Below are 25,010 nucleotides of genomic sequence, written 5' to 3' on the forward strand. Positions count from 1 at the left end.
TAAATGTCACCTCCTGTGACTCTTGAGTGATTGCTCCAGTGCTGTACCCTTCTACTCGTTTGCAGTATGTACTGTGTTGTTTGTTTGCAATAATGTCCACACTCTAGAAGATAAGTTCCTTGAGAGGAAGTAACTGTGTCTTTGGATCCCCTGGTCACTGGCTGGCTAACCGCTAATTCATTCCTATCCAAAGGAGGCTAGGTAAAGATTTACAGGCAAAATGGTAAGAAACAGGGATGCAGGACAGCTAATTTTCATGGCACAAACTCCCAGTTTTAAAAGGAGAACGTAGTAAAATATTAATTCATATGGATTTAAGGTTTCTTATATTTTTAATCTTGTTATTAAGACTAACTTTTTTCAGGCAAATTGCTGTAGTATATCATTGATATTCAAACATTATTGAAATTTATAATTTAAATTACACACACACACACTATATATATATATATATATATATATATATATATATATATATATATATAGAGAGAGAGAGAGAGAGAGAGAGAGAGAGAGAGAGAGAGAGCTGTTATCCCTGAGGAAGGTCAACTAGCCTCTTAGTTATAAACTGCCTGTAGCTCTTCATATAGACACAGGATTTCTCCCTTCTACCTTGGGATGGCAACTGGTGTTTTCATTGTTCAGATCTTGTTTGAGCAGCCATACTATTGAGAGTTTATGATATCAACTTTCCTATCGTATATAGACAACATAATCTCACAGCAGACATCCCCGTCCTCTGGATCGTATCTTCCCCTCCCTAAGCTTTGGGATCTGGTGAAGGAATTGTGATGTCAGCTAGGGCTGGGCAGCCCATTAGCGGTTCTCTGCATTTGACATTGTGTCTTTCTGTAGTAGAAATTCCTGCAATGTGCAGCTAGTTTAATGGGTGGTGAGGTCTACACTTACCTGTGGATTTAAGAATGAATATGTAGGGTGCAGTTAGAAATTATACTGGGTTAGGAAAGTGGCATGAGTAGGTTGTCTAGGTTCTATGGCCTCAGCAGCCATGGGTCCCTTTGCACTGCGTCCACCTCCCCACTCCATACCAACATCCCACACTCACTGAGACATTGGTACTAACATGAGATCTCGGGGGTAAACACAAAAGGCTGTAGCTAAATAGTGATACGTTTGTGTGTTAGTTGAATTGTTCTGGCTAGTTGTTATGTCAAATTGACCTAAGCTAGTCATTTGGGAAGAGAGAACCTCAACTAAGAAAATGCCATCACAAAGTTGGCCTGCAGGACATTTTCCTGATTAATGATTGATGTGGGTGGGACCACACCCCTGGGCAGGTGAGTTGTATGAGAAAAAAGGCTGAGCAAGCCATGGAGAAGAAGCTGATAATCAGTGCTCCTCCATGACCATAGAATTCTGGATCCTTCCCTGATTCCCTAAGTGACGGGAGTTGTAAACTGCCATGCACACACACACACAGTCTACGTGCCACTGTTGTACCTTTGGCAATACCTTGCAGATCTGGTCCTCTCTGTGGCTCGTAGGTATCACATCTGGATAGGATTCTTGATTACTCTTCTTCCTTCTCAGCTTTCAATGGCTCCTTCTGGTACCATGCCACTCCAGAGAGAAGCTTGGACCCAGCTCGATTCCTCCAAGTCCTGTATCTATTGTGTGTGGTGTCATCAACAATAGGGACTTACATTCAAGTTCTAGGAGGAAATCAAGAGCAAGGGCAATGACAATAGCCTATGTTGTTTGGTGATCTCATAAATTGTCCCTGACCAACTTTGTATTTCTCATGTCTGGTAATTAGCATTAATACCCTTATGATGTTATTTAAAATTAGGTGTATATATGTAATATATACTATAATATTAATGTGTATATTTTATATAAACAAAAATTTAAATTATATTACATACAATATATACAATTTGAGTGATGCATAGATAGATATTTCTAAGATTTACCAAAATTCTTTTTACATTTTTTAACTCTACATGAAAAATACTGTAAATGTAGTGGTTTGAATGAGAATGTGAATGGCCCCTAGAGGCTTATGTTGACTACTTGGTCCCCAGTTCACGGAACTTTTTAGGAAGGATTGAGAGGTGTGGCCTTATTGGAGATGCTGTTTTGCAGAGGCGGGGAGGAGTCTGTTGAGCTTGAGGTTTCAAAAGGCTCAGTGTCATTCGCACTCGTACATCAAGAGCTCTCAGCTATTCTTGCCATCCTGCCTTTCCTCTGCCATCATCAACTCTTTTTGTTACTTTTCTGTCACTATGATAAAATACTGTGAGTAAGGCAACTGTTTGTGAAGGATGAGGAGGTGTGGCCTTGCTGGAGGAGGCGTCTCACTGGGGACAGGCTTTTCGAGGTTAGCTCCCCCTGCCTCCTACGTGTGGAGCAAGATGTGAGCTTTCAGCTACTGCTGCAGCACCACCTGCCTGCTGCTGCTGCGTTCCCTGCATGGCAGTCATGAACTCTAACCTCCTGAAACTCTAAGCCCAGTGAAATGCTTTCCTTAAAAGCTGCCTTAGTCGTGGTGTGTTGTTATGGTAACAGAAAAGTAACTAATGCAGTAAAAAGATCAGTCACTCGATGTCCATCACTTCCACGTGATCTGATACCTTTTCATAGCACTAATATGTGTACCTTACTAAAAAGTGAAAATTTAAAATTCAAGTGCATGCTCAAGTGGGTATTATTCATATCTCACAACTAAAATAATGTACAGTTTAAAAACCAAGGGTAGTAAAATAGCTTAGTAGGTAAAGGTCCAGAAATAAAACTGGTCCTGCTTCAATAAGGAATACACACGCAGGGGCACGCGGGCACACACACAAACACACACGTTTATGCACGCATTCTTGATATATTATTATCCACAGCTTAATCGTCAATATATTGAAAACTGTTCATGAACTTCAAATTATTCAAGGTGCTTTAATTTTGTGAGCACACATCACCAATCTTAATGGTTTAAAACCTGATTCCTATACACATGCGATGATCTAAAGACAGCCTCCAGGTGGCGCTGTTGCACTTGGCAGTGCCCCTCTGCTGGCTCTATAAACTTCCCATCTCAATCCAGCTACCAGTCCAGGAAGAGGGTGGTAGATAAGCATGCTGGGAAATGTAGAGTGCTTTGCTAACTCACCCTTTCACCTCGCCTCACAGCCACATTCTCAGGCAGTATTCACGCTTGCTTCGTCTCTAAGCCCCACATCTGGCACCTTACCACCCATGCACCATTCAGGTTCCTGCAGAAAATGCTGAGATAACCACTTCTGTGAATTTTCCTATGAACCTCGGACTGATCTGGCCTGACCTGTGAGTCTCAGTCCTCGTTGCCTGGCAGAGCAGAGAGTTTATTCTCCTGTCTCACCACCAGGGTGCAGCAGTAAGCAGCCGCTCGCTCTATGATCTCAGAGGACACAACAGAGATTTGGTGGTTACAATTCCTACCTTTCACCTCCCCTCTCTGCTGGCCTCACACTCCCCACCTACCCCTTCACCATGGCTTTGGGGGACAAACCAAAGGAATTAACACAATGACTTACTGCATGGTGTGCAGAAGTAAATGTGACTGTGTGGTTTACATGCAATGAGCCTTTAGAATGTTTGAGATTTGACAGAAATCCCCAGGTGATGCCACTAATGCAACCAAAGAATCCATCAAATGTTCTCTGCAATCTCTATCCAACCCAGGCTTGCAGAGTGGCCTTTACCCTCCCCTTTCCTGGACATAATCTCACTTACTACGACTAGAGCAGAGATATAGAAAGTTCTCTCGGCTGTCACTCCAAAAAGACCCACCTGGGGTTTAGTTTTTAAAAATGAATTTCAAATAAAAGATCACTTTATCTTGTCTCATGTGCTCTCTTCTTACTAAATTTATACCCAGGAGTCTCCTTTAAAGGCATAATTTAAATCGGGCATGGTGGTGGAAGCCTTACTTATAACCCCAGCACTCAGAAGGCAGAGGCAGGCAGGTCTCAAGGAATTCAAGCCCAGCCTGGTCTACAGAGTACGCTCCAGTCCATCACAGACTACACTGTCTTAACATTTTATATGTGTGTGTGTGTGCGTGTACACATATATGTATATTATATATTATGTATAAACATTATTTAAATAATATATAAATGATATATTTACAAAACATATAATTAAGAAATATTTATAAGAGTGTATGAATATATAACATAGTATATATTATATAAGTATTGTATATAATATATATTACATATATAAGATATACTTTATATAATTTATATATTATATACATATATAATACATATATTAAACAACTTCTATCTCTACACTGCAAGCAAAAGGGAAGAGTCTCTGCCTCTGTGAAATGAATCAGCCACGCCATGATGTGAACACAGTGCTATATCAACACCCTTGCCCTCCCCTCTGTGTTCCTAGGTAGGCATCTCTCTTTCTGGAAGTTTCTAAGGGAGCACATCTGTCTTGCCAAAAAGTTTTAAATACTGAAGTCTATGGCTTTCTAAGCGCTTCGCAGTAGGAGCTCCTGAGGAAAACGATGACCGGTTACAGTTCTAGTCCATGCTCTAAAATCAAGGTGCTTGGCCTCAAAACTACAGCAATGCCAGTAAAAGCCCCCAGTAATCAGGAACACCGAGGCCAGAAATACCAAAGTTAACTAGTACAAACATTGGTTTACAACCTATTTTTGTGGAAATGTACATCTTGATAACTTTGGTTTGACATCAATACTATCAAGGAACTAAAATCCTTAGTGAGCCATGAAGCACTGCATACATTTGGCAACATGTGTGCCAGTAACGTTCTCAACTCAGGCACAGTAAACCTTTAAACCCTAATTTTGATTTGGCCCTTGAAAACTATATTGTTCCTAAATACAATAACGTAGAGTTATTTTCACTCAGAAATTCTCATTTGCTAGCTGTAATTAAGTTCAAAATTAATGTTCCGAAGAAGTGATGTCAAGGATGTGACATTTGAAGGGTGACAGATTGAAACGGTATAATGCTGCCCCGTAGGAATTTACTTATCAAAGTATTGCAACAGGAACACGAACATGCCATATATTACTCTTTAATTAAAGTTTTGTTTTACAATGTTCTTGTCAGTGGGAAATTTCCAAATGCTCAGGTGACAGGAAAGCCTCTTCAAACAGCGTACCATTGGGGCAAACTTGACAAAAGTCCTGTCCGTCACAGGCTTGAGATGGAAACTAGAGCACACAACCCCACCCTGGGGTGCTGTCCACTGGAGTCCACTGTGCTTAGCTGGGCTAGCACAGTTGTCATGGAGGGCGATGCTCACCACAAACAGTCAAATCAGAATGATGGCAGGACAGTATCATTTGGGAGCTAGTCCTAGATCGGACATTCTAGAAGGTCTACACTGTGAAGCGGCAGCCTAGGATTCGGGGGCACGGACACACATGAACATGACACACCTCAGTTAAGCCTGCCAGCTTGTCCTCCACATCTCCCAAAGGAGACTGAGCCTGGGCCAAGAACACTTTCTGCTTCAAACCTGACACACTTCTGACCAATAGAGAATGTGCCCAACCAAATAGGATGGAAGAGGGAGGCCGAGTACCTAGAACTGTTCCGGGGGGGGGGGGGGGGGAGGACAGGATTACGGTGCTAAATTCAAGTACCGCCTGAACACCACAGCAGTTTCTGGTGGCCCCATCAGTTTGGGCTGTGGTTTAGGAAAAGAAACCTCACGTTAACCGTTTTCTTCTTTCAACCTAAAGGAAACAAAGCCTCTTCGGGGTTCTCTGATGGCAATGTAAACGTGAGCTTGCTTGTGGGGAAAAGACAGGAAGAACCCCAATAAACAATCAGTCACGGAAGGTGGCAGGCCTTGAGTTCCCTGTGCGGAGCAGCCCTTAACTTCCACTCCGTCTCAGCTCCCGGTGTGGGCGTAACACTGCATTTGCGTAGCGGCCACGCCTTTTGTGTGAGCACTGCATGCACTTACACTTCCCCCGGTCAGCTTACGTACTCAGAGCCCTTCTCCTGGAAAATGTCCACTGGTGTTTAAAATATAAAGCCACATATATCGAACTCGTTTTTAACAAACAAACAAAAAAAAGTGCTTAAACCCATCCTATGCATTTGCTTTCTTCATTTTCAGTCAATAAAAATCAAACTCAATTTATGCTTATTAATACTGAAAAAATAGTGAATCTGATTCTTAGAGTTTTAAATAACGTGCCTTTATCCCCAACTTTACATTAACTCAGTATCATAACAAATTGAGCTCTTATTTGGAAAATATAGAAGGTACAAATATATAACTTTTAAAAAATATTCTGAATATAAAAATGCTTTCTATGTTTCAAAATAACACTTTTAGATTTCTTTAGTTTTGGACTTCATGAATAAAACACTTAGTTCCCCCATGTTTTTTGTACTTAAACAAAAGCTTATAATGGTTTTAAATAGTCACTCGAGAACCACACAATCTGTGGATGTCCCACCATAAAAGCTCAGCTTCTAGCTAAAAAAGAAAAAGCCCTATTTAGTCATAAAATTACATTATCAAAAAATAGTTTAAGATAGAAGTCTGTGCCTAAATGATTGCCAGAACTGCCCAGTGCAGCTTCAGTAAGACAGAGAACTGTCTAGAAAATACAATCTCCAGACCTTGTGCAAGTGCAGCAAACTGGGCAGCTGTGGCCGGGGCAGCAGTGCCTCGTCAGCCTGGGCCAGGTCCCACAGACCTCCTGGCCTCTTGCTTAGCACACTGCCGGGTCAGGATCCCTACGCGGGACTACTGGGAACAAAGTAGGAGCTGCGCTTTCTTCTTTCCTTTTTTTAAAGCTGTAAACACTTTGCATGATTGGGTCCCCATAAAAACAGTGTTGGAGCTTAAATGAGCCTGGAGCTTTTCAGGAACTGAATGAGCACTCTGTACACAAAGGTGTACTGGCCAAGTGTCTGCACCAGCATCATCCTCTGCTGCCTCAGCATGTCCAGCACTCTGGGGATGTCCAGCACCTGGCGGAGAGACACAGCGATGAAGACAGCACTCCTGAGGGAAACCAACACCATGAAGGCTGCCGCCCCGCCTCACGGAAATCTGCTGAGGAGACAGACTGTCTACCCGAGAGTCCTCCGTGATGGGCTAAGATCTGATTTGTTTTAGCTACAAATAAAGTGTGCGTGTGGGTTATTTCTCCAGCAGCTCCTAGCTGCAGCACAGTGACTTGCAGATCAGTTACATATAAATCTTATCTCACAAGATTCTAAGATTCAACAAAAACAGTGTGCTAAGTGCTACTAGGATCCATCCCACATTCCCCACACCCACTGCTAGCTGGCCCGAATGCTGGGTGTTACAGGAAAAACAAAGCCCTCATCTCGCAGTGGAAAACACTAGAAAAGACAACTGAACGGTCTTCTATGTCATAGGCCATCTCAGTCTGTTCTGACAGTTGGAGCTGAGAACCTCTAAGACGAAGCCTTTAACAGCACTTAGCATTGATCATGTGCTCACCACAGTCCTAGAATGTGTTCAGAAGCTATGGGCCACCATGCCCTTCTCCTTCCCAGCGCTCACTGCCCCACCAGGAACATGAGCTGAACATAACTCACCTCATTGTGTTCCAGACAGGCAACCATGATCTCTGACAGAATGACGACCCCAGTTCTTCCCACGCCAGCACTGCAGTGCACCAGCAGCGGGGGATTGTGGCTTTTGGGTTCACTGGTACTGTTTGTATGACGTCGAACTGACTGGATCTCTTCAAGGTAGGCTGTAAAGAATCAGTGAGATACGAAAGTACTCAGGGGCAACAGCAGGTAAACCAACAACCATCTCCTTAATCTCTCCACTGAGAAGGCCACAGATAAGGGCGCCGGGCACGTAGATACCAGGGCCAACCCGATGGTGACTGAAGGCAAGTTGGTGTCTCAGCCAAAACTAGTCAGAGGAGACATGTTAGTCAGCTGTGGCATTCTATTCAAGGCATCTCTTAAACGTGCCTTCCTGCACTGGCAGGATGGCAGTGTGGGTAATGACACTTGCCAAGATGACAACCTGAGTTTAATCCCCAGGAACAACATAGTGGAAAGAAACGGGGAAGTGCTTCCCCAAGGTGCACCCTGACCTCCACACATATGATGTGGCCCATGACGAACACACACATACAGAGAGAGAGAGAGAGAGAGAGAGAAAGGAGAGAGAAACCTATAAATCCATTTTCTGTTAAGCCTTCTTTCAAACACATTTTAAAACAAATCCAAAGGAAGCTGCCTATAAACAAAGACACTTACATAAAAATCCTTTGAGGTCTTCGGGACAGCCGTGTTCAGGCCAGTCTGTGTACTGAAGATGCCAAACGGTTCTCTCCTGCCCTGTGAGAAGGTGCTTCATCTTCAAACCTGTGGTGGCATAGCAGCCCGAGTCCGTGCGGAAGCGCGTTGTGATCTTAAACCTTCCATAGGTGACAGTGTTGTGCCTGGAACCAAGCCGTGGCCAGTACCTAAAGCTCTTCTCCCGGCCTCCCTCCTGTTAAAGACAAGTGCAATGCAGCAGCCGCACGGCCCCAGCCTGGGGCGTGCGTTCTTCACACGAGCCTTGATCAGACCACAATCTCACTAAAGATTAACTCTGGGTGCTTAACCTTAGCAGCTCTCTGGAGACTTGGAAAAATGAACTGAGAGGAACAGACACTCACCTCTTCTGCTGTCACCATTGCTATAATTGCGACTCCCTGTTCCCACACCATCTGCCAAAAGTCCTGGCAGGTATTTTGTAATGGTCCCTGTGTGGCAATATAATCCCATTCTATTCCGCTGACAGAGACCTAAAATCAGAAAAGGTTAAAAGCTTAGTGTGCGTGCATGGACTATGCGCACACAGCCATTTATGTCTTGGTGGGCACCCTGGAAGCTGATGGGGCTATTCAGCAGGGCAGGGACAGAGTCTGTCCTAAGCTTTCCTTTATTAATACAATTGCAACTGCTGACATCTTTATTAATGTAGGTACCTTCAGTTCATAGGACATCTGTGTACTTAAAGCCATCTGCTCACCTCCCAAATTCAATTTTTATCTACAAAATACAACAGCTGCCCAGCACATGGGGCTGTGAGGACAGTGTATATGGTGTCTGACACATATGGAGGCCTAGGTAAAAAGCTGCTCTGTTGTGATGGTGACACCAACATCACAGTACCCTAAGTCACAAACACAATTCGCCATGGTGAAATACGCTTAGAAAGCATGAACAAGGAAGGCAAAACCTAAGCTAATACCAACGCCCACGACAAAAGTAGCACCTTCAATTCAGAATGGCTGCAGCTTGAACAGGTCAAGACCACCTTTCAGAAGGCCAGTTCCCACTTGGACGGCGGATGGCGGGGGTGACGGCGTATAATTGAATGCCCCCCATGCTAACATAATAAGGAGTTACTGGGTTAAACTATGTTCTGCCAGAACCTGCTGGCACCCGTTTCTGTCAGAGTCCATTAAATGTGAAGGCCTGTGCCGAGCCGGACTCCACACACTTGCCCTCTAAAGCTGCCAGCCCCCAGCACCGACTCTGAGCCCTCTCACGGGGCTTCCTTTCAGCAGCAGCAGCAGCATGTGGTGGGCACGGGTTATCATACAGTTGGTTGAATAAATAGGGGTCCTAGAATTGCTGAGAGATCAAGGAATTGACCCAACCTGCCCAATTCTGAAATTTCATATTCTTTCCATGACTCCTCAAGTGGTAGCTGAATTTCTGAAATACCATCACAAAAAAAATCAGTGTCATTCTATTTAACCCATCCAGTCACGAGAGAGAGATGAGTTAATCTGAAGGCATGGTTCGTTTCTAGGAACACAATACCCATATAAAAAGCAAGGCAGTGTGTGCATTAATTCCTCAAAACTATTAAGCATACTTTAATCTCAGCACCCGGGGTGTAGAAGCAGGCTGACCTATTATTTTGCGGCCACACTTGTCTGTATAGAGAGTTCCAGGCCAGTCAAGGAGATGTAGCAAGACCATGTCTCAAAAATACTAAAACCAAAACCAAGATAGGTAGATAGGTAGGTAGGTAGGCAGGTAGGCAGGCAGGCAGGCAGGCAGGCAGACAGGCAGGTAAGTAGATAGGTAAGAATAGATAACCACTAAGCGGCACATAGTTGCCAAGTCCCCAGAAATCCTTCGAGGTCATGTTGCTATCAAATAGGACTTGCAAGCTGAAGAAAGCTGGGAAAGAAAAAGGCACGACTCCTTCACTATAAGAGTTCTCCTCTCCACAAGAGAGAATCCCAGCTGGCTGGCATGAGCTGAGTGCTCTGTGCTGCTGCCTCCCACTTAGCAACTGTAACATCACCCAGCAGACTAGCCTCAGACTGTCCTGGGGAGTGCTGTTACAGAACACAGTGATACCAGAAGACAGGAGGAAGAAAGAACAGGTGACATCGCCATAAGCAAACACTTGTGTGAGTGTCCTCCAAAGTCCCAGGGCACAGGGCTGGGATGCAGCTTGGCACTCCAGGGTCTGCCAGGCACAAAGACCTGGCTTTGGTCGCTAGCGCTGGGAAAAGGGAGGACATGAGACACAAACCTTGTACATCTGTTACAGGCAATGCACACGGCTACGGGACTGGAGAAACTAGTGGCCCAAAATGAGTCTTCAGATTCAAGACAAATGATCGACTCTGAGTCCAGGCAACAATGTGGGCGGGGGAAAAGCTACCACATGTAGAGAGTGGGCGTGGCTGGCTGGAATGTCTCAAAACGGGATGTTTGCACAATAGACAACCAGTGTAAATCTTACGTTCCTACACGTTAGCCCCCCTCCCCTGCAGTGCTGCTCATCAGCTGGGATGTTGTTCTCACCTTAATGTGTGACGCGTTGATGTAGCCAGTGTTGTTCTCCTTGGTTGGCACCAACTCGACTCTCGCATCATCGTAGGGGAGCACATCTTGAAATCGATTTCTCTCTGCATTTTCAGGGAGCCGGGCAGTCGAGCACTCACCATCAACCAGCCGCTTCTTAAGGATCCTCTCATATTCGGTGAAGACCATGCCTTGCTCTAACCGCTGCTCCAGAACCTTGCACTATGAAAAAGGGTGCAGGGTCACACACACCACATCTTGCTTTCTTCTTCAAGGGCTAGCGTTTTTAATGCAAAAATTATACATGAAACCAAACCAAAATTTTTACAAGTCACAAAAATTAGAACAAAAGCCACGATGTTGCTGGCAAGATGTAGAATGCAGAAGTCAGTTTGAAGTTGAATGCTGGTCTACTGCAGGCTGCTAACTTGAGGTCCAAACCTGTGGTCGGTTTGGTAATCTGTAAGAAACTGAGTTCTCCTAGACTAGGAGAATCCAGTCCAGAATCAGTAAGCATGGCCTCTGACTTTTAACAAATGTTTGTAAGACACTGGAGGCAGCAGCAGGCCACGAGAGCCACCTTTGGGTGCAGCCATAGGAAATGAACACCTGTTTAATTTAGAAAGAAACCTCACAAAGAATTTTTTAAATGTAGTATATTTAGTTTTAATTTAAAAATGAATTTTCAATAAGATGTCTGCCTTCTTTCCTATGTACCTTATACACATATTCTCACTCTGAGGAAATAAAACAATCAGGACCTTTCAGAGCCTGGAATTACTTATGGCGTCAGAGTCACACGCTCGCTCACTCAAGCTCACTCACTCCAGCTGTGACCCAGATAATGACACTCCCTAACACTCCTGTGTAACTCTGACGCTGTCTTAGAAAGAACATTCGCCAAAATTGCACGAGGGCCCCTTGGAGTTGCAGCAAGTCCGGCCCCCGGCAATACTCACCCTCTCGTCATTTGTCGCTCTGGTGGACACTTCTTTTCCTTCATCAGGCAGGGGCAGCCGGGACAGGGAGAGCCCATTGAGGGCTGCCAGCTTGAGGGGACCAATTTTTTTTGCATCTGCTCGAGTTTTTTTCATCCCCTGTAAGAAAATATTTACACACACATAAAAAACGTACCCAGACACCTTTCAAAAAATTGTCAACGGCCGAAGAGGAAAGCCAGGCAGAGCTTGCCCTGCTCAATCAACCGGAGGAGAGATTCCACTCCTAGCCCGGCTGCCCAACCAGCTTTAGGAAGAAGACATTCCTTTCAAGGCCAGGGCTCTGATAAGGCCTTCAGATAGAAGGCTTTGACTCCAATTGGTTACAAGACTCTGTTGCAATGACAGGTGAGGCTGTAGGCAGGCAGCATTCTTACAGAACTACCCAACCTCAAAACATGGCACCAAAAGTCAGCTGGGGTCCACCCAAAACAGACCAGGTATCAGTGGGTTGTAATGGCCTTTTTCTTATTTTGTTACTGGTCTCACTATGTAGCCTTGGCTGGCCTGGAAAACTCTATACATATCAGCCTGGTCCCAAACTTACTTGATCTCTGCCTCCTGGGTACTGAGATAAAATGTACATACCACCATGCCTGGCAGCCTCTACTTTTCCTTTTGTTTTCTTTTTCTTTTTTTTTTTTTTTTTTTTTTTGGTTTTTCTTGAGTCAGGTTTTCTCTGAGTTACACTGCCTGTACTGAAAGTCACTCTGTAGACCAACTTGGCTGACCTCAAACTCAGTGATGTGCCTGCCTCAGCCTCCGACACCAGTGGTGGGATTAAAGGTGTGTGCAGCAGCACCACCACCCAGCGGCCTCTACTATCATTAAAATAAACAAACAAAAATTTAAATCTTGCCGGGCAGTGGTGGCGCACGCCTTTAATCCCAGCACTTGGGAGGCAGAGGCAGGCGGATTTCTGAGTTCGAGGCCAGCCTAGTGTCTACAAAGCGAGTTCCAGGACAGCCAGGACTACACAGAGAAACCCTGTCTCAAAAAACCAAAAAAAAAAAAAAAAAAAAAAAAAAAATTAAATCTGAGAGAAAATAAAAAGAAGAAAGAATGTAAATTTGTTTCAAATCTTCCATTCTTCCAGTCTTGAAGAACCATGTGACCCGGGCCTCTCAAAGAAACCACATTTCTAAACCAAGAAATATAAACACAGCTGAGATCTCTATCAGAGAGCCAGAGTGGAAGGGACACAACAGAGGAACGCTGTCCGCCTATGAAAGCAGGGTGGCCGTGGGGGCCGGCTTTCCCAAAGTTCTCCAGCCTCATGACTCTCCCCTCTGTGGCAGGCAAACCTGAGGACCAGTCTCCACAGACATTCTGTAGAGTTACAAAGAGTCCCAGTATTCAAACAAATGGCTCTATTAGCCTGAAAATGCCTTGACACCCAGGAGCAAAAGCACAGAGAGAAAAAAGGCATTTTGGTGAGGGAGAAAATGCTGTACAATTACTGTAACTGGAGAACATGTCTGCACCCCTGCGGATATAAGCAGAGGCTAGAAGGACCTCCTCTGGTGTTCTCCACCTTACTCCTTGAGACAAGGTCTTTCTCAGTGGATCCAGTCTGACTACACAGAAATCTATTGGGATCTCCCTATCCCCACACACGATGCTGATGCTACAGGCACCCACAACCATGACTAGCTATCACATGGGTACTAGGGATTTGAACTCAGGTCTCTCCTTGATTACACAGCAAGCAGTCTTACCCAGTGAGCCATCTCTCCAGCCCCTGGGATATGTTTTAACGTCACAGTTCACGTGGCCTATGAGCTTCCCACATAAAGCAGTTCAGACTCAGAATAGACAGAACCCTAGGTTAAAACCCAGCGTGAAATGACCTAACGCCGTCCAGGTAAGTCACCTTTACCTAAACAGAAAAGTAGAAAGGGAGAAAGCAGAAAGGACACAGCATGGTTTGCAAAAATGAGTAGCGTGCTGTACGGTTTAACAACTGACTGCCAAGAGGAAAGGTCCTGCCTTCAGTGACACTCGCCATAGCCACTTCCCAACTGCCCTAGAGTGTCATCTGCCTCACAAGCTTCCCAAAACCTCTCGGGTCCTGCCGGCCAGTATTAGCTGGCTCTGCTGATTCTCCATCTAAAATCTAAGCGCCCCACACCATCAAGCCAGATGAGGGTGTTTCAAGACCAGCTGGGATCATCCCTCAGCAGGCCCCTGGGTTTCAATGCAAAATCTGCAGGGCTTCTTAGGGGAGAACCACATTGCATAAAGGATGCATGGAAGCCAATCTGTATGCAGATGCTGGAGCACCCAAACCAGTCTGCTCCAGAGATAGCCATCTTGTCCCTGGGGGTGGGGCCCACGGGCGGGGTCGGTCCCCTCCTAGCCTGCTCCTCCTCACTGCTTCACTTGGCCTGGCTTTAGAGTTCGGTGCTGTACGGTGGCATGATCCTGTCGTCACCATGAAGGGGCAAAGGCTTTAGCAGAGGGGTGAACCTGTGGCGCAGCCTCAGTCATGAGTTAGTGCTGACTGAGCACTTTCCATGTTCTGAAGGTTTACTTTAGTCCCAGAGGTCACCTCCTTTACAAAGGAGAGGCTAAAGAGTTTGCCTCTTTGTTAAAGGATTGGGGCTCTGGAGGTGGAAGAGCCGAGCCGAGGTATGACCATGAAGGGTCCTGTCCACTGGTGACCTCTAATGCACACAAGGCCTAGACTCAGACCCAGGCTGTTCACTGTAAGGGCCTATATGTTTCCTCTTGACCACAGTCTCCTTGGAGATCCTCGAACAGGTAAAATCCCTGTGCACAAAGGAAGGGCCCAAAGACGGTCCAATTAAACAACTTTACTAAAAAGTCTTAAAAACTGAAAGAGAAAATTTGTATTTTAAGAGAAGCAACTTGTTAAAGCCCCCAGTCTAAGCTGAGCCTGCCAGACTCCATTCAAAACCTGCTAGATTTCTCTCACCCTGAGTCATCGAATTCGATGAACAGCTGCAGAGGTTAATGGGAGGCTGTGTTACCTCAGAGAGTTCACAGGAGCTGGAGGGGGTTGGTCTCGGCAACCCTTGGAAAGTTAGAAAATCAGAGGGATATGCACAATGCAGGTGTCACTGGGAGTACTTGTGTTCTACATAGAAACAGCGAGCAGTCCTCACTGCACTGTCGTGGAAGGCCCTACTCCCGCTGTCTGGGGACTCAGGTAGTGACTATGGAAATCCCCGTACTGCCTCCGGCCTAATACTGCTCAGCCAGCACTTTCCACCATGCTCCTCCTGAGCACTGCCCTTTGTACACTCAGAGAAAAAAACAAACCTAAACTTAAAATGTATCCTTTAGCTAATCAAGATGCCCTTAAGTCTGTGTCCTTTCTTAAGCGTCTCTTGTGGGCACTGATCTTTAGTAAGCACTATGAAACCGTGAGTCAAGCCTACCAGGAGGCCTGCCTCTCTCTGAGGCCCTCATACACTAGTCCAGAAATACACCTGTGAGGGCTCCTCAGGCTGTGGGTCCATCCTAACAGGAGATGGAGGAGGAGAACCTTGGCTGCCAGGATACGGGGGTCAAATGAATGCACACATCACTTTGACTTGGTCCCAATGCAGAACATGGTACAAGGAAGTGAAGGCCATACAGAGCTGCATGCCTGAGCAATGCAACCTGGTGACTATGAGCGGATACGCTTACAAACAGATCCACAAAAGCTTAAAGGCTGAGAACTCAACAAAGATTCAGTGCAGAGTAGCCAGGTTTCAGAGGGAAACTACTACTCACTAAAATTCTACATAGAATGCAGAGACATAGAATACTGTGGGAGAAAGTGATTATAGACATAGGTAAGATGAAAATTCCAGGTCAGTCACTCACTAGTTGTATAACCTTGGAAACGCTACTTAATATTTCCGAGTCAGCGTCTTTATCTGTGAAATAGGCTCTAACAATGGGCTCATTATAACTGAAATCTTTGCATGTGGTAAATGTTCTGAAAGGCAGCTACAGAAAACAGCACTGGTCTCTTGCATTTTGTTTGCAATGTGTAGAAAGTGCTTCCCTGTGCTTATCACACTGAGTAGGAGAGCCACCGTGTCCACAAGGGCCTCCTCCTGAACACCCAGTTCACTCACTCATCCCTTTAAAGAGACGTACTTCCTGGGTCCAGAGTCACCACAGCCCACAGTGGTCGTGGCTGAGATAGTCAAGCTGGAGCTGGTCTCACACCCTGACAACTACTTAAGGACACAGAAGGACAGAGTCTCAAACGCTGCTCTGAGACATCACTTGAAAAGTCTGAACAGATGCAGTTCTGGGGTGCCTTGTCACCCCGCGGTATTTTAATGGGTGGCTAGCAAAGCAATCTTGGCTGGGGTACTGAACCGCTCCCCTCTTCCTCAGCACACTACTAAGCCGGCTCAGGGACTCCTCCCACCCCCTTCCATAGGCCTTCTCTCTGCATCCAACCTACCTCTAGCAAAACCATGACCACCCCCATCAGCTCACAGTTTCCACATAAACTCGTACACGCCCCAAATAAGGCAGAACTCAGAGCTGGGGCAGGGACTGACAGTTAAGGGAAAGGGTAAAACCCGAGAGCCACCAGTACACAGGGAAGACGACGGAGGGAAGACCGCGGACTGGAAGTTGAAAACACAGATTAAGGGCCCACCCTCCATGTCTGAGGCACCTCTATTCCCAAGGACGCTTACCCCTAGTGGCGGAAGTCCTTCCACAGCGCTTTTTTTCCCAGAGAGGAGGTCTGACACTGGCCTTTTCTTGACAGAGTCCCTCCTAGCTCGGTACCTCCCTGAGGTCGTGAGGTCTGACTCGGACATGGAGGGGGTCAGCAGTCCATCTCTTCGGGGCCGATGGGTCTCCACAACCAGGTGGACAGGGCTGATGTCCTTTGCCCTCTTCTCAGGCTCTGTGACATGGGGCTTGGGCTCAAAAATATGCAGAGGCCCAGTGATCGGAGTCGCTGAAGCACAGGGGTAGTTTAGTTCCTGAGAGAAAGCGGCCGTAAGGCGGGGCTCAGACACAGCTGAGATGGCCTGTTCTCTGCTGCTGTCCTCTTCCAAGTCCTCGTCCTCCTCACTGCTATGAATCAGCATGGTGGCATCAGAAAGGGACTTCTTATGGCTGTATCTGCCACCCTCCTGCTCTTCAGTCCCCTCCTGCTTCATTTTGTCAGAGAAGACGCTGGACTGGGAGCCTGCTGAGAAGGTCCGGGGCGCCACGTCTGCTGCTGAGGCTGACACCGTCCTCTCCTTGAGCCTCAGGCCTTCGAATCCATGTGTGAGCCCTGCGATTTCAATACTGTTCCTCTTCTGTAGGTGGGCATGGCGCGCTGCTGTGAGGGGCTCGCTGACCTCCTGCAGAGAGTGAGCCACGGGCAAGCTGTCCTCCTGGAAGGTCTGCACTGAGTGATGGACGCGCCTGGTGATGAGATCCGGATTGCTGCTGCTGATGTAGAGGTGGCGGGACAGGTCTGGGGTGCTGTTGGCAGGTCTTGGGTAAGGATACGGCGGGGGTGGGCGGTACACCTGGGTTCTCATAATGTTTGGAGCTGGGTAGTCCTGAGCCTGCAGCTGCACATTTGTCAGTTCAGGCACACTCACGGCGCCCACCACTGGCCGCCTCTCGGCAGGGTAGGGATACGGAGACTGGCTGTGGAAACTGTAGTTCAGGTTAAAGGGGTAGTGGGCTGACTGGGGAGAGGTGAGGTGAGGGTGCTCCCGAATCTCGGGCTGGCTGTAGACCAAGGCGTCGGGCCGGCTGTACGCATAGGAACTGCCAATGTTGAGGTTCCTCAGCGAGTGGCTGTGCCGGTCTGCGTGCACCATGCCTCTGTTGAGCTGCTTCATCACGGTCTCGTAGTCAGGGGTCGGGCGGTAAGACGGGGGAATGAGCGCACTGTGCCGGTGGGACGGGATGTAGTCGGGTCTCATGACATCACTGCCAGTGATACTCGGGTTGGAGGACATGGGGGAGGGCTGCAGGTAGGGCTGAAGTGTGTTTAAGGAATTCGTACTGTGTGCACTGTAGACGCTGCCGTTGCGGATGCGACCACTGAGGTCAATCTGGGTTCTATCCAGGCTTGTCTGGGAGTGACAGTAGAATCCATTCTTGTTGGGCACAAAGATGTTGTCTGAGGAGGAAAAAGGTTTTAGAAGATTCTGAAAATGTATTAAGTGGGACCCATCATTCCAGCCAAATACTGAGATGGCCCTGAGAGAGCTTGTAAATTTTCTTGCTAAAGTGACACATCTTCAGTCACACTGTTACCCCGGGGAGTTTCAGCTTCCTCACCTACAGGATGGGGTAGGTCTGTCTGTCTGCTTAAAGTGAGGTGCTGAGGATCTAGCCAAATCTCAGACCAACATTGTTACAGGCATTCTGGAGCATTGTGGGACTCGGGGAAGAGGTACTTGTTGACAGCAGGGAGCCAGTTTGGGTAGGGGTATAACCCCACGATGCTGAGCTAGGGAAAATAGCAACTCTCTGTAAGCGCTTCCTTAACTGGAGGTTTAGGTTGTTTGCATACGGTCTTCCTCGATGAAAAGAATTCCACCGTAAAAGGGCACCACGGTGTACAGCAGGTACAAAGCTTTCCTGCCCAACACGGGGGTCACTGGTAGTCAGAACCAAAAGTTACCGCCAAAGGCCAGGAAACCAAGAAGAATAAGGCTAAGATAACTATAGTTGCCCCACCAAGCCTGCAGTTGAGCAAGACATGGATCCAGGGCTCCTAACTCTCCGGCAGCAGTATGTCTGTCTGGACTAGAGGCGGCTGTCTTTCTGCCACTCGACCTACAGCTCCCCTGAACTGCTTTCTGAGTACTATTTCCAAAGCTAAACACAAAGTCAGCCGTCAAAGCCCGTGGAAATACTGTGTGCTGCTGAAGCTCCGTGACTACCCACTGGGCACGTTTTGTTCTGCTACACACAGCTCTCAGAGCCTCTTCATTCCTCCTGCCCCACCCTGTGCTTCTCTGTCTGCAGAGCTCTCAGCCATTGCTAGATCTCTAGGTGCCTTTCTGGTCACAGATCCCTCACCCATGTTGCCTAGACCAGTGTGACACCCACGGCAGTGTCCCTGCCTTCATGCTCTCTAAGAGCACACAGAACTGTACCTCTTTATCCCTTAGTGCCGAGCACATACATGAGACGAGTGACAGGAAGGAGAAAGTGAGCAGAGGGTTTTTTGTTTGGTTGGTTTTTTGGTTTTTGGTTTTTCAAGACAGGGTTTCTCTGTGTAGCCTTGGTTGTCCTGGAACTCACTCTGTAGACAGGCTGGCCTCGAACTCAGAAATCCGCCTGCCTCTGCCTCCCAAGTGCTGGGATTAAAGGCGTGAGCCACCACGCCTGGCTTAAGTGAGCAGAGTTAAGAGGCAGTTTCAGAGGACTTCCTCCTCCCATCTCCCAGTGCCATGGCCAACCGAGTGGGTCCTCCACAATGGCAAAGGCTCCTCCAGTCTGAGCCCCCGATCAGGCTAACATGGAACGGAGCCCCACCTGACAGCACACAGCAGACAAGGACTGTGGTCAAGAAGTAAATCCACTGCCTGTGGACTGCGGGGTGGCTGGGGTAAGGGTGTGTGGGTAGCAGATCAGAGGGGCAAAGACAGGCTCTGCTCAAATAGAACAAGCTAGAGAGTAGCAAGCAGTGGGAAGCGGGATGGGGAGGAAGGGTAAGGGAGCGTAGACACAGGCGAGGAATGGTGGAGCACATCACAGATTCAGCGGGGATCTTTGTGTCTGGTGAGTTGAGGAGTGTGAAGACAGAAGATACAGCTCATGGGACGGAGCTGCTAGTGGGAGGTCTGAAAGAAAAAGACCTATGTTGGAGCAGGAGCGGGGGACGTGGAGAAAGGGATATGGAGAACACAGTGTATGATGTCACAGGTTATGGCTGGCTAGCTGACTGGCCAAAATTACATGCAGCTTGGAATCCACATAACCAAGAAAGTGAGTGACTTCATCACAATAAAGGGCCCTGGAAACAAACTTAGAGGTCAAGCAATGAGTTCAAATATAATACTCAATTTCCAGCAAGCCCTGATAGCTGATACCAGTTCTTCAATGCCTGTTTATCGTTAGCTAGAGAGCCTCCATGCAGGGTTCCCACATATGGCCATGGCAAATGGGGAATGGGTAGAACCCAGGAATGACGACAGGGTGGGGAGGGGAAACTGAGTCACCATTATGGAAACTCTATGAGAAGGAGCTGCTGGGGAAGCCCCATCAGGAAAGAAAAAAGCACAGAGCAGGGAGATGATTTATGGAAAGCCCTGAGAGGGAAGCAAGGGCCAGAGCACAGAGACATCCGTCTCAGATGCAGTGTAGGACAAACTGGAAGAGAAAGTCATCCAAACCATAGCTGGAAGAGAAAGGTGAGAAGAAAATGGCAGGACCCTCACAGACTGAGGTAGGAGAATGAGGGTCATGGAGACGGGAGGCAGAAGCCTTGTCCCCATGGTTGGAGAGGCTACCATGCACGTACAGATGGCCACATGCAGAGGAGAGGACAGCAGTGAGACAGCCCCAGGGGACACTGAAATCCACACCAGAGCTCTGCTCCCCGATTGCCTTCCTTGCTGTGGGGAACATCCTCAACTGGCAGAGAAGGCCACAACAACAAGTGCAGCCAACACCAGTTCTTTGTGTCCCTTCAGATCCCAGCCCCCACATGATGGGCAATGGACCCCACTTCTAAACAGCCCCCTCTCCTGTGCCACAGCACTCACCAGCCAGAGCAGCAGACCGAGTCTCAAACCTGCCTGGAACTGATGAAATCCAGCCATCCTGTTAGATCCAGAGAGCTCTTCAAGTGCCCACAACATGACAAACGGCATGCTAATACATGCTCTCTTAGTAAGGTAACTGATCACATCCTGAGCCTTGTTTGTACAATTAGATCCCAAGCCTCTGTATAAAGAACTGCTGCCTGTATCTACCTCTCTGGTCTTCAGTACAGTTAGACACAGTTTACAAACAAACTACACAGATGGTCAGGATTCAGCATGATGCTGTTGCTGGGCACACAACTGCAGTAGCAGGAACTTAAAGCACTACACTAGGACATCTCGGGGAGGGATAATACAAAAACCGAGTCTGAATATCTTTTGTGACCAAGGATTTTTGGTTGCCTGAAAAGGTGGCACATGACTATAATCCCATCACCTGGGAGATGAAGACTGGAGAATCGTGAACTTAAGGGAAGCCTGGCCTAAATAAGATGTCTTCTGTGATTCCAGGATGGCTGTAGTTGGGACAACATTTTGGGGTAAAACTGCAATAAGAAACCATCCAGACTTCAAGATCTCTAGGTCTTCACAGAGTTATTCATAGCAATAACTGTGCACAGCTTTGCAGACTCAGTGTACTTTACCTTGGGAAGAAGCAAATGGCTCTGTATAATGTCCATTATAATGCAGCTGGGGTGGGGGAGGCATCGCATAGGGCTGGGGTTTAGGCTAAGAAACGGAAAGTTGGACATAGAGTTAAAACACATTGCCCATGTGAAAAGGGTAAAGTCATTCTTTGCTGGACTCTTTCTCTTCACTAAAAAGTCTTCTACAGGAGTTAAATGTATGACAGTGGAGAATAACCACGAAGACGAAGGAGCTTTTAACATATCTGTCATTTTCAATGTCTCCCATGTGACAAAAACAAGCTCTTTGCACTGACACCAAGGATACTAGACAGCACAAGAAAGTCTGCATCCAAAAACTTATGAACAAGAAGGAGTGGATACAAACCTTCTCGTCTAAACTCGTGATAGAAAAACCTTCTATGTACTACATTCAACCCTATAAGACAAAGCCATCAAGGAGACTGAATACCTACTCAGGATGCCTGGCTAACCAGTTAGAATTCATAATATTTCATTGTATCTAATATTTAAACATGTACAATAAATCTTAAGTTGAACTTACAGAAATCACTATTTCTTTGGATAGAAATCATCAGACATCAACACACACTTGTGGTTCAAACTCAACATAGTGTCCAAAGCAATTTTAACTAAGAGAGTGATATCACTAGGAGAGAGAGGCGAGCATGTTCCTTCTTACCAGAGACATCCTGGAGGATGAGCCCCTCCTGACTGAGTTCAGCGTGGCGGCCTGCGTTTGCCTGTGGGAGAAGACAACCGTGAGCCCAGGGGACATGCTTCCTAGTCCATAACAATAAACCGGATTCAGAAAGAGAGCGGGCGTGGTGGCTCACACCTGTAACTCCAGTGTGCAAGAGGCTAAGGTGTGCAGGAGTCTAAGGCCAGTCTGGGTGACATCTGAACTACAGACTAGCTAGGATACAGACAGAGTGACACACTGTCATAAAACAACAATAACAAAAAGATAGAGAGTCAGGTATATTCTAAGGCAAATGACAAAAGGACAAACATGCCATAATTTATAGAGAAGAACGTTGTCACTTCCTGTGTAGGACTCCACCACCTCCCAGAACAAGTACACACACACACACACACACACGCACGCACACATGCACAGACTCTTTGCATCTGTGTTCCTTAGTAAGTGTGAGTAGGTATGGTATGAAGATGCATTAGATTCTTGCTAGTGTTGGGAATGCCCATAATTCTGTCAAGGGCATTTTAACTTACCATCTGCTCCTGGCTCAAGAGCTTGAGGGATTCATAACCGATTACAAACACATTCTGTGACATAGGTTAGCACTCTAAGAACCAGTACTAAAACTCCGCCATCACAAAGTAAACAAAATAAACTCACTGACCCAGCAAATGTGCCAGAAAGAAATCTCTTGTCTTCTAAACTAGCATTATTCTTAGCACTTTGATAATGGCATCTGCATTACACTCCAGATGTCAGCATATTTTTACAAGACCTTTAAAATGAAAACTCTTGGATGTCCAGTGATTCCTATGTACTTACTGGGCAATTTCTTTAAACAACTCCCTTCCCCATACCTGGGAAGTCGGAGAACAGCTCAAGTCACTTCCTTTCTTTTCCTGGCAGTGAACTTTGGGGCTCTATGGTGCAGCTGTGTCTATTTTCCAAACGTACGTCTAGGTTTCCAACATCACGTCAAGTGCCCAAGCTTGCAGGGTGTATGTGGGTCTGTTTAGAGTACCCCTTAAGTATGCACAAGGCTCTGATCTTCATTACTTTGATACTGAATTTGCCTCTGGTCACTGTCCACAGTCAAGCCTCAGTTTAAAGGGACTCTGTGTTCAGTCTATCACTGGCTCTCTATCTAGATAAACTGAGCTTTAAAATCATCAAAGTCAAGGGTGGTGGCACATGCCTTTAGTTCCAGCACTCAGGAGGTAGAGGCAGGCAGATTTCTGAATTCAAGGCCTGCTGGTCTTCAGCACTATTTCCCAGACAGTCAGGGCTACAGAGACCCTGTCTCAAAAGAGTGCTCTTCCCAAACTTAAAAAAAAAAAAAAAAAAAAAAATCCAAAACCAACGTATATTCACAAGTGGGAGAAGGAGCTGCTGACAGAGCACACTTACCAACAAATGCCTAACACCATCTGCACAGATGGCCAGCCTGGGCAAGAACACACACCTTCAGAGTGTTAAGTACAGAATCAAAGGACACAGGGCCTAGGGACAGAGGCAGTCATTCTTACCCACTGGCATCTTGCTGGCAACATCCAGTGGGAAGGAAAAAGCAGAAGCCAGTTCTGAAAAAACAAAACAAAAAAAACGAAAAAAAAAAAAAAAAACAAAACCACGGAACAAAAGAGCCCTACCTGCAGAAAGGTCTGACCCAGGCAACCTTTCTAACAGTCTGCCTTTTTCTCATCATTCTTCTAAGCTCAGTTCAAAGAAAGGCCAGCCATCATCAAGTTCCCACATAAAGGAAAACAACTGTTGGCTCTGTGGGATGCTGTGCTAGCCAGCAAAGCTGAGAATCGATGCCGCTAGAACTCCTTAGATTAATAGCCAGAGTGTGTGCACTGGAGAGGATAATAAAATGGCTGTCAGCTTAAGTGAAATGCACGATATTGTTTGGTGAAACTGTGCTAAGTCTACATGTGGTTATCTTAATCTTAACGATGCCATCAGGGAGGTTCGGTCATTATCTCTGTTTTACAAATGAGGAAAGTGATACTTAGGTAGCTCACACCTGATCACAAGGCAAACAAGTGGTAGAACCAGCATTTGAATGGGCAGGTCTGCTGGATGCCTGAGTGCAGGCCCTATAATCAATCAATCAATCTCTCTCTGTCTCTCTGTCTCTCTGTCTCTCTGCCTCTCTCTCTCTCTCTCTCTCTCACACACACACACACACACACACACCACACACTAAATGTCTCACTTGTTCTGTGAGTTTTTATGTTGGCCGTTGCTTTACTCACAGATAGCAAAGGCAGGCTTTGATCACGTTAGGCAGTGGCAGTGGAAACACCCTGGGATGCTGTTTCACTGACTTTCCTCCTGTGCTTTAATGAAAAACTAAAGCCCCCCTGTTTTAGGGCAGGCCAGAGGTGCATGTACAGGCTGCTACAGGGTCAATGACCTGGCTCTGGATCCCTGCCCCAAGATGCCATCGTGGGCAAGCAGAGACCAAACCAGGCTACAGGAAATAAATAAAAGGTCAGGGACTGGCTTCACTGCAGGTCACAGTGATCCCAGCTACCCTGCACCTGCACAGAAGAGGAAGCTGCCTCACACCAATTCCAGGACAGCTTCCTGTCCCCAAGCCTTTGAGGAGAGTGGGAGAGCCACCCGACTGTGGGGACCTTTGACAATCCCCCTATCTCCGACTCCTGCTTTTTCCAAGGACTGACACTCTTCAGTGAGTCCTGTCTCCCCTCTGGGGACCCAGTAAGCCAGAAGGGAAGGAGGGTGCTACATCTTCCAGTTCCCTGAGACTGGCTGCTGCAGTGTGCGACTACAGAAGTCTCCAAACAGAAGTGTACCGGCTGCTACGTTCAGTCATATCCTAAACTACAGGGCTAGCTCATTTCACTTTGCTCAGCCATTAGCATGCTGGTGAATTTGCTGTTCTCAGGGTTCTTGGGCCCTCTCTCTCACTTAGCTTTGCAGGTTGGAGGGTACAACCCACAAAGAAGGGAGAAAAAGCCCCATGCCAAGAAATGTTGTATCCCGTTGCTCATTTTTTCTTCATAGAGTCTAGGGGAGTTGATTGCGGCCAGTCAACTCTGGGCTTGGGATACCAGAGGAGGCCTTTTGACCTGATTGACACTGGTATCTCACTTAATATCTAATACAGTCCT

The 25,010-nt window shown here is 46.7% G+C and overlaps 1 protein-coding gene across 3 annotated transcripts in view; it reads right to left on the bottom strand.

Annotated features, from left to right (window-relative positions):
* Nucleotides 1-5,036: 5,036 nt before the first annotated feature.
* The window catches only part of Ptpn21 (protein tyrosine phosphatase, non-receptor type 21), a 60,873-nt gene continuing 40,899 nt past the window's right edge, over nucleotides 5,037-25,010 (bottom strand). For 2 of the 3 annotated variants that reach the window (NM_001146199.1, NM_011877.2), the window contains exons 11-19: nucleotides 21,853-21,913; nucleotides 21,168-21,252; nucleotides 16,486-17,924; nucleotides 11,774-11,911; nucleotides 10,815-11,036; nucleotides 8,657-8,785; nucleotides 8,253-8,487; nucleotides 7,572-7,732; nucleotides 5,037-6,974 (exon numbers count right to left, since the gene is read on the bottom strand). In NM_001146199.1, coding sequence (NP_001139671.1) covers nucleotides 6,846-6,974; nucleotides 7,572-7,732; nucleotides 8,253-8,487; nucleotides 8,657-8,785; nucleotides 10,815-11,036; nucleotides 11,774-11,911; nucleotides 16,486-17,924; nucleotides 21,168-21,252; nucleotides 21,853-21,913 — 2,599 coding nt within the window. In that variant the 3' untranslated portion in view covers nucleotides 5,037-6,845. The remainder of the gene's footprint in view (nucleotides 6,975-7,571; nucleotides 7,733-8,252; nucleotides 8,488-8,656; nucleotides 8,786-10,814; nucleotides 11,037-11,773; nucleotides 11,912-16,485; nucleotides 17,925-21,167; nucleotides 21,253-21,852; nucleotides 21,914-25,010) is intronic. The other variant, XM_011244112.3, reaches the window with a different exon arrangement.

Source organism: Mus musculus, chromosome 12 (genome assembly GCF_000001635.26).
Source record: "Mus musculus strain C57BL/6J chromosome 12, GRCm38.p6 C57BL/6J".
Lineage (NCBI taxonomy): Eukaryota > Metazoa > Chordata > Mammalia > Rodentia > Muridae > Mus > Mus musculus.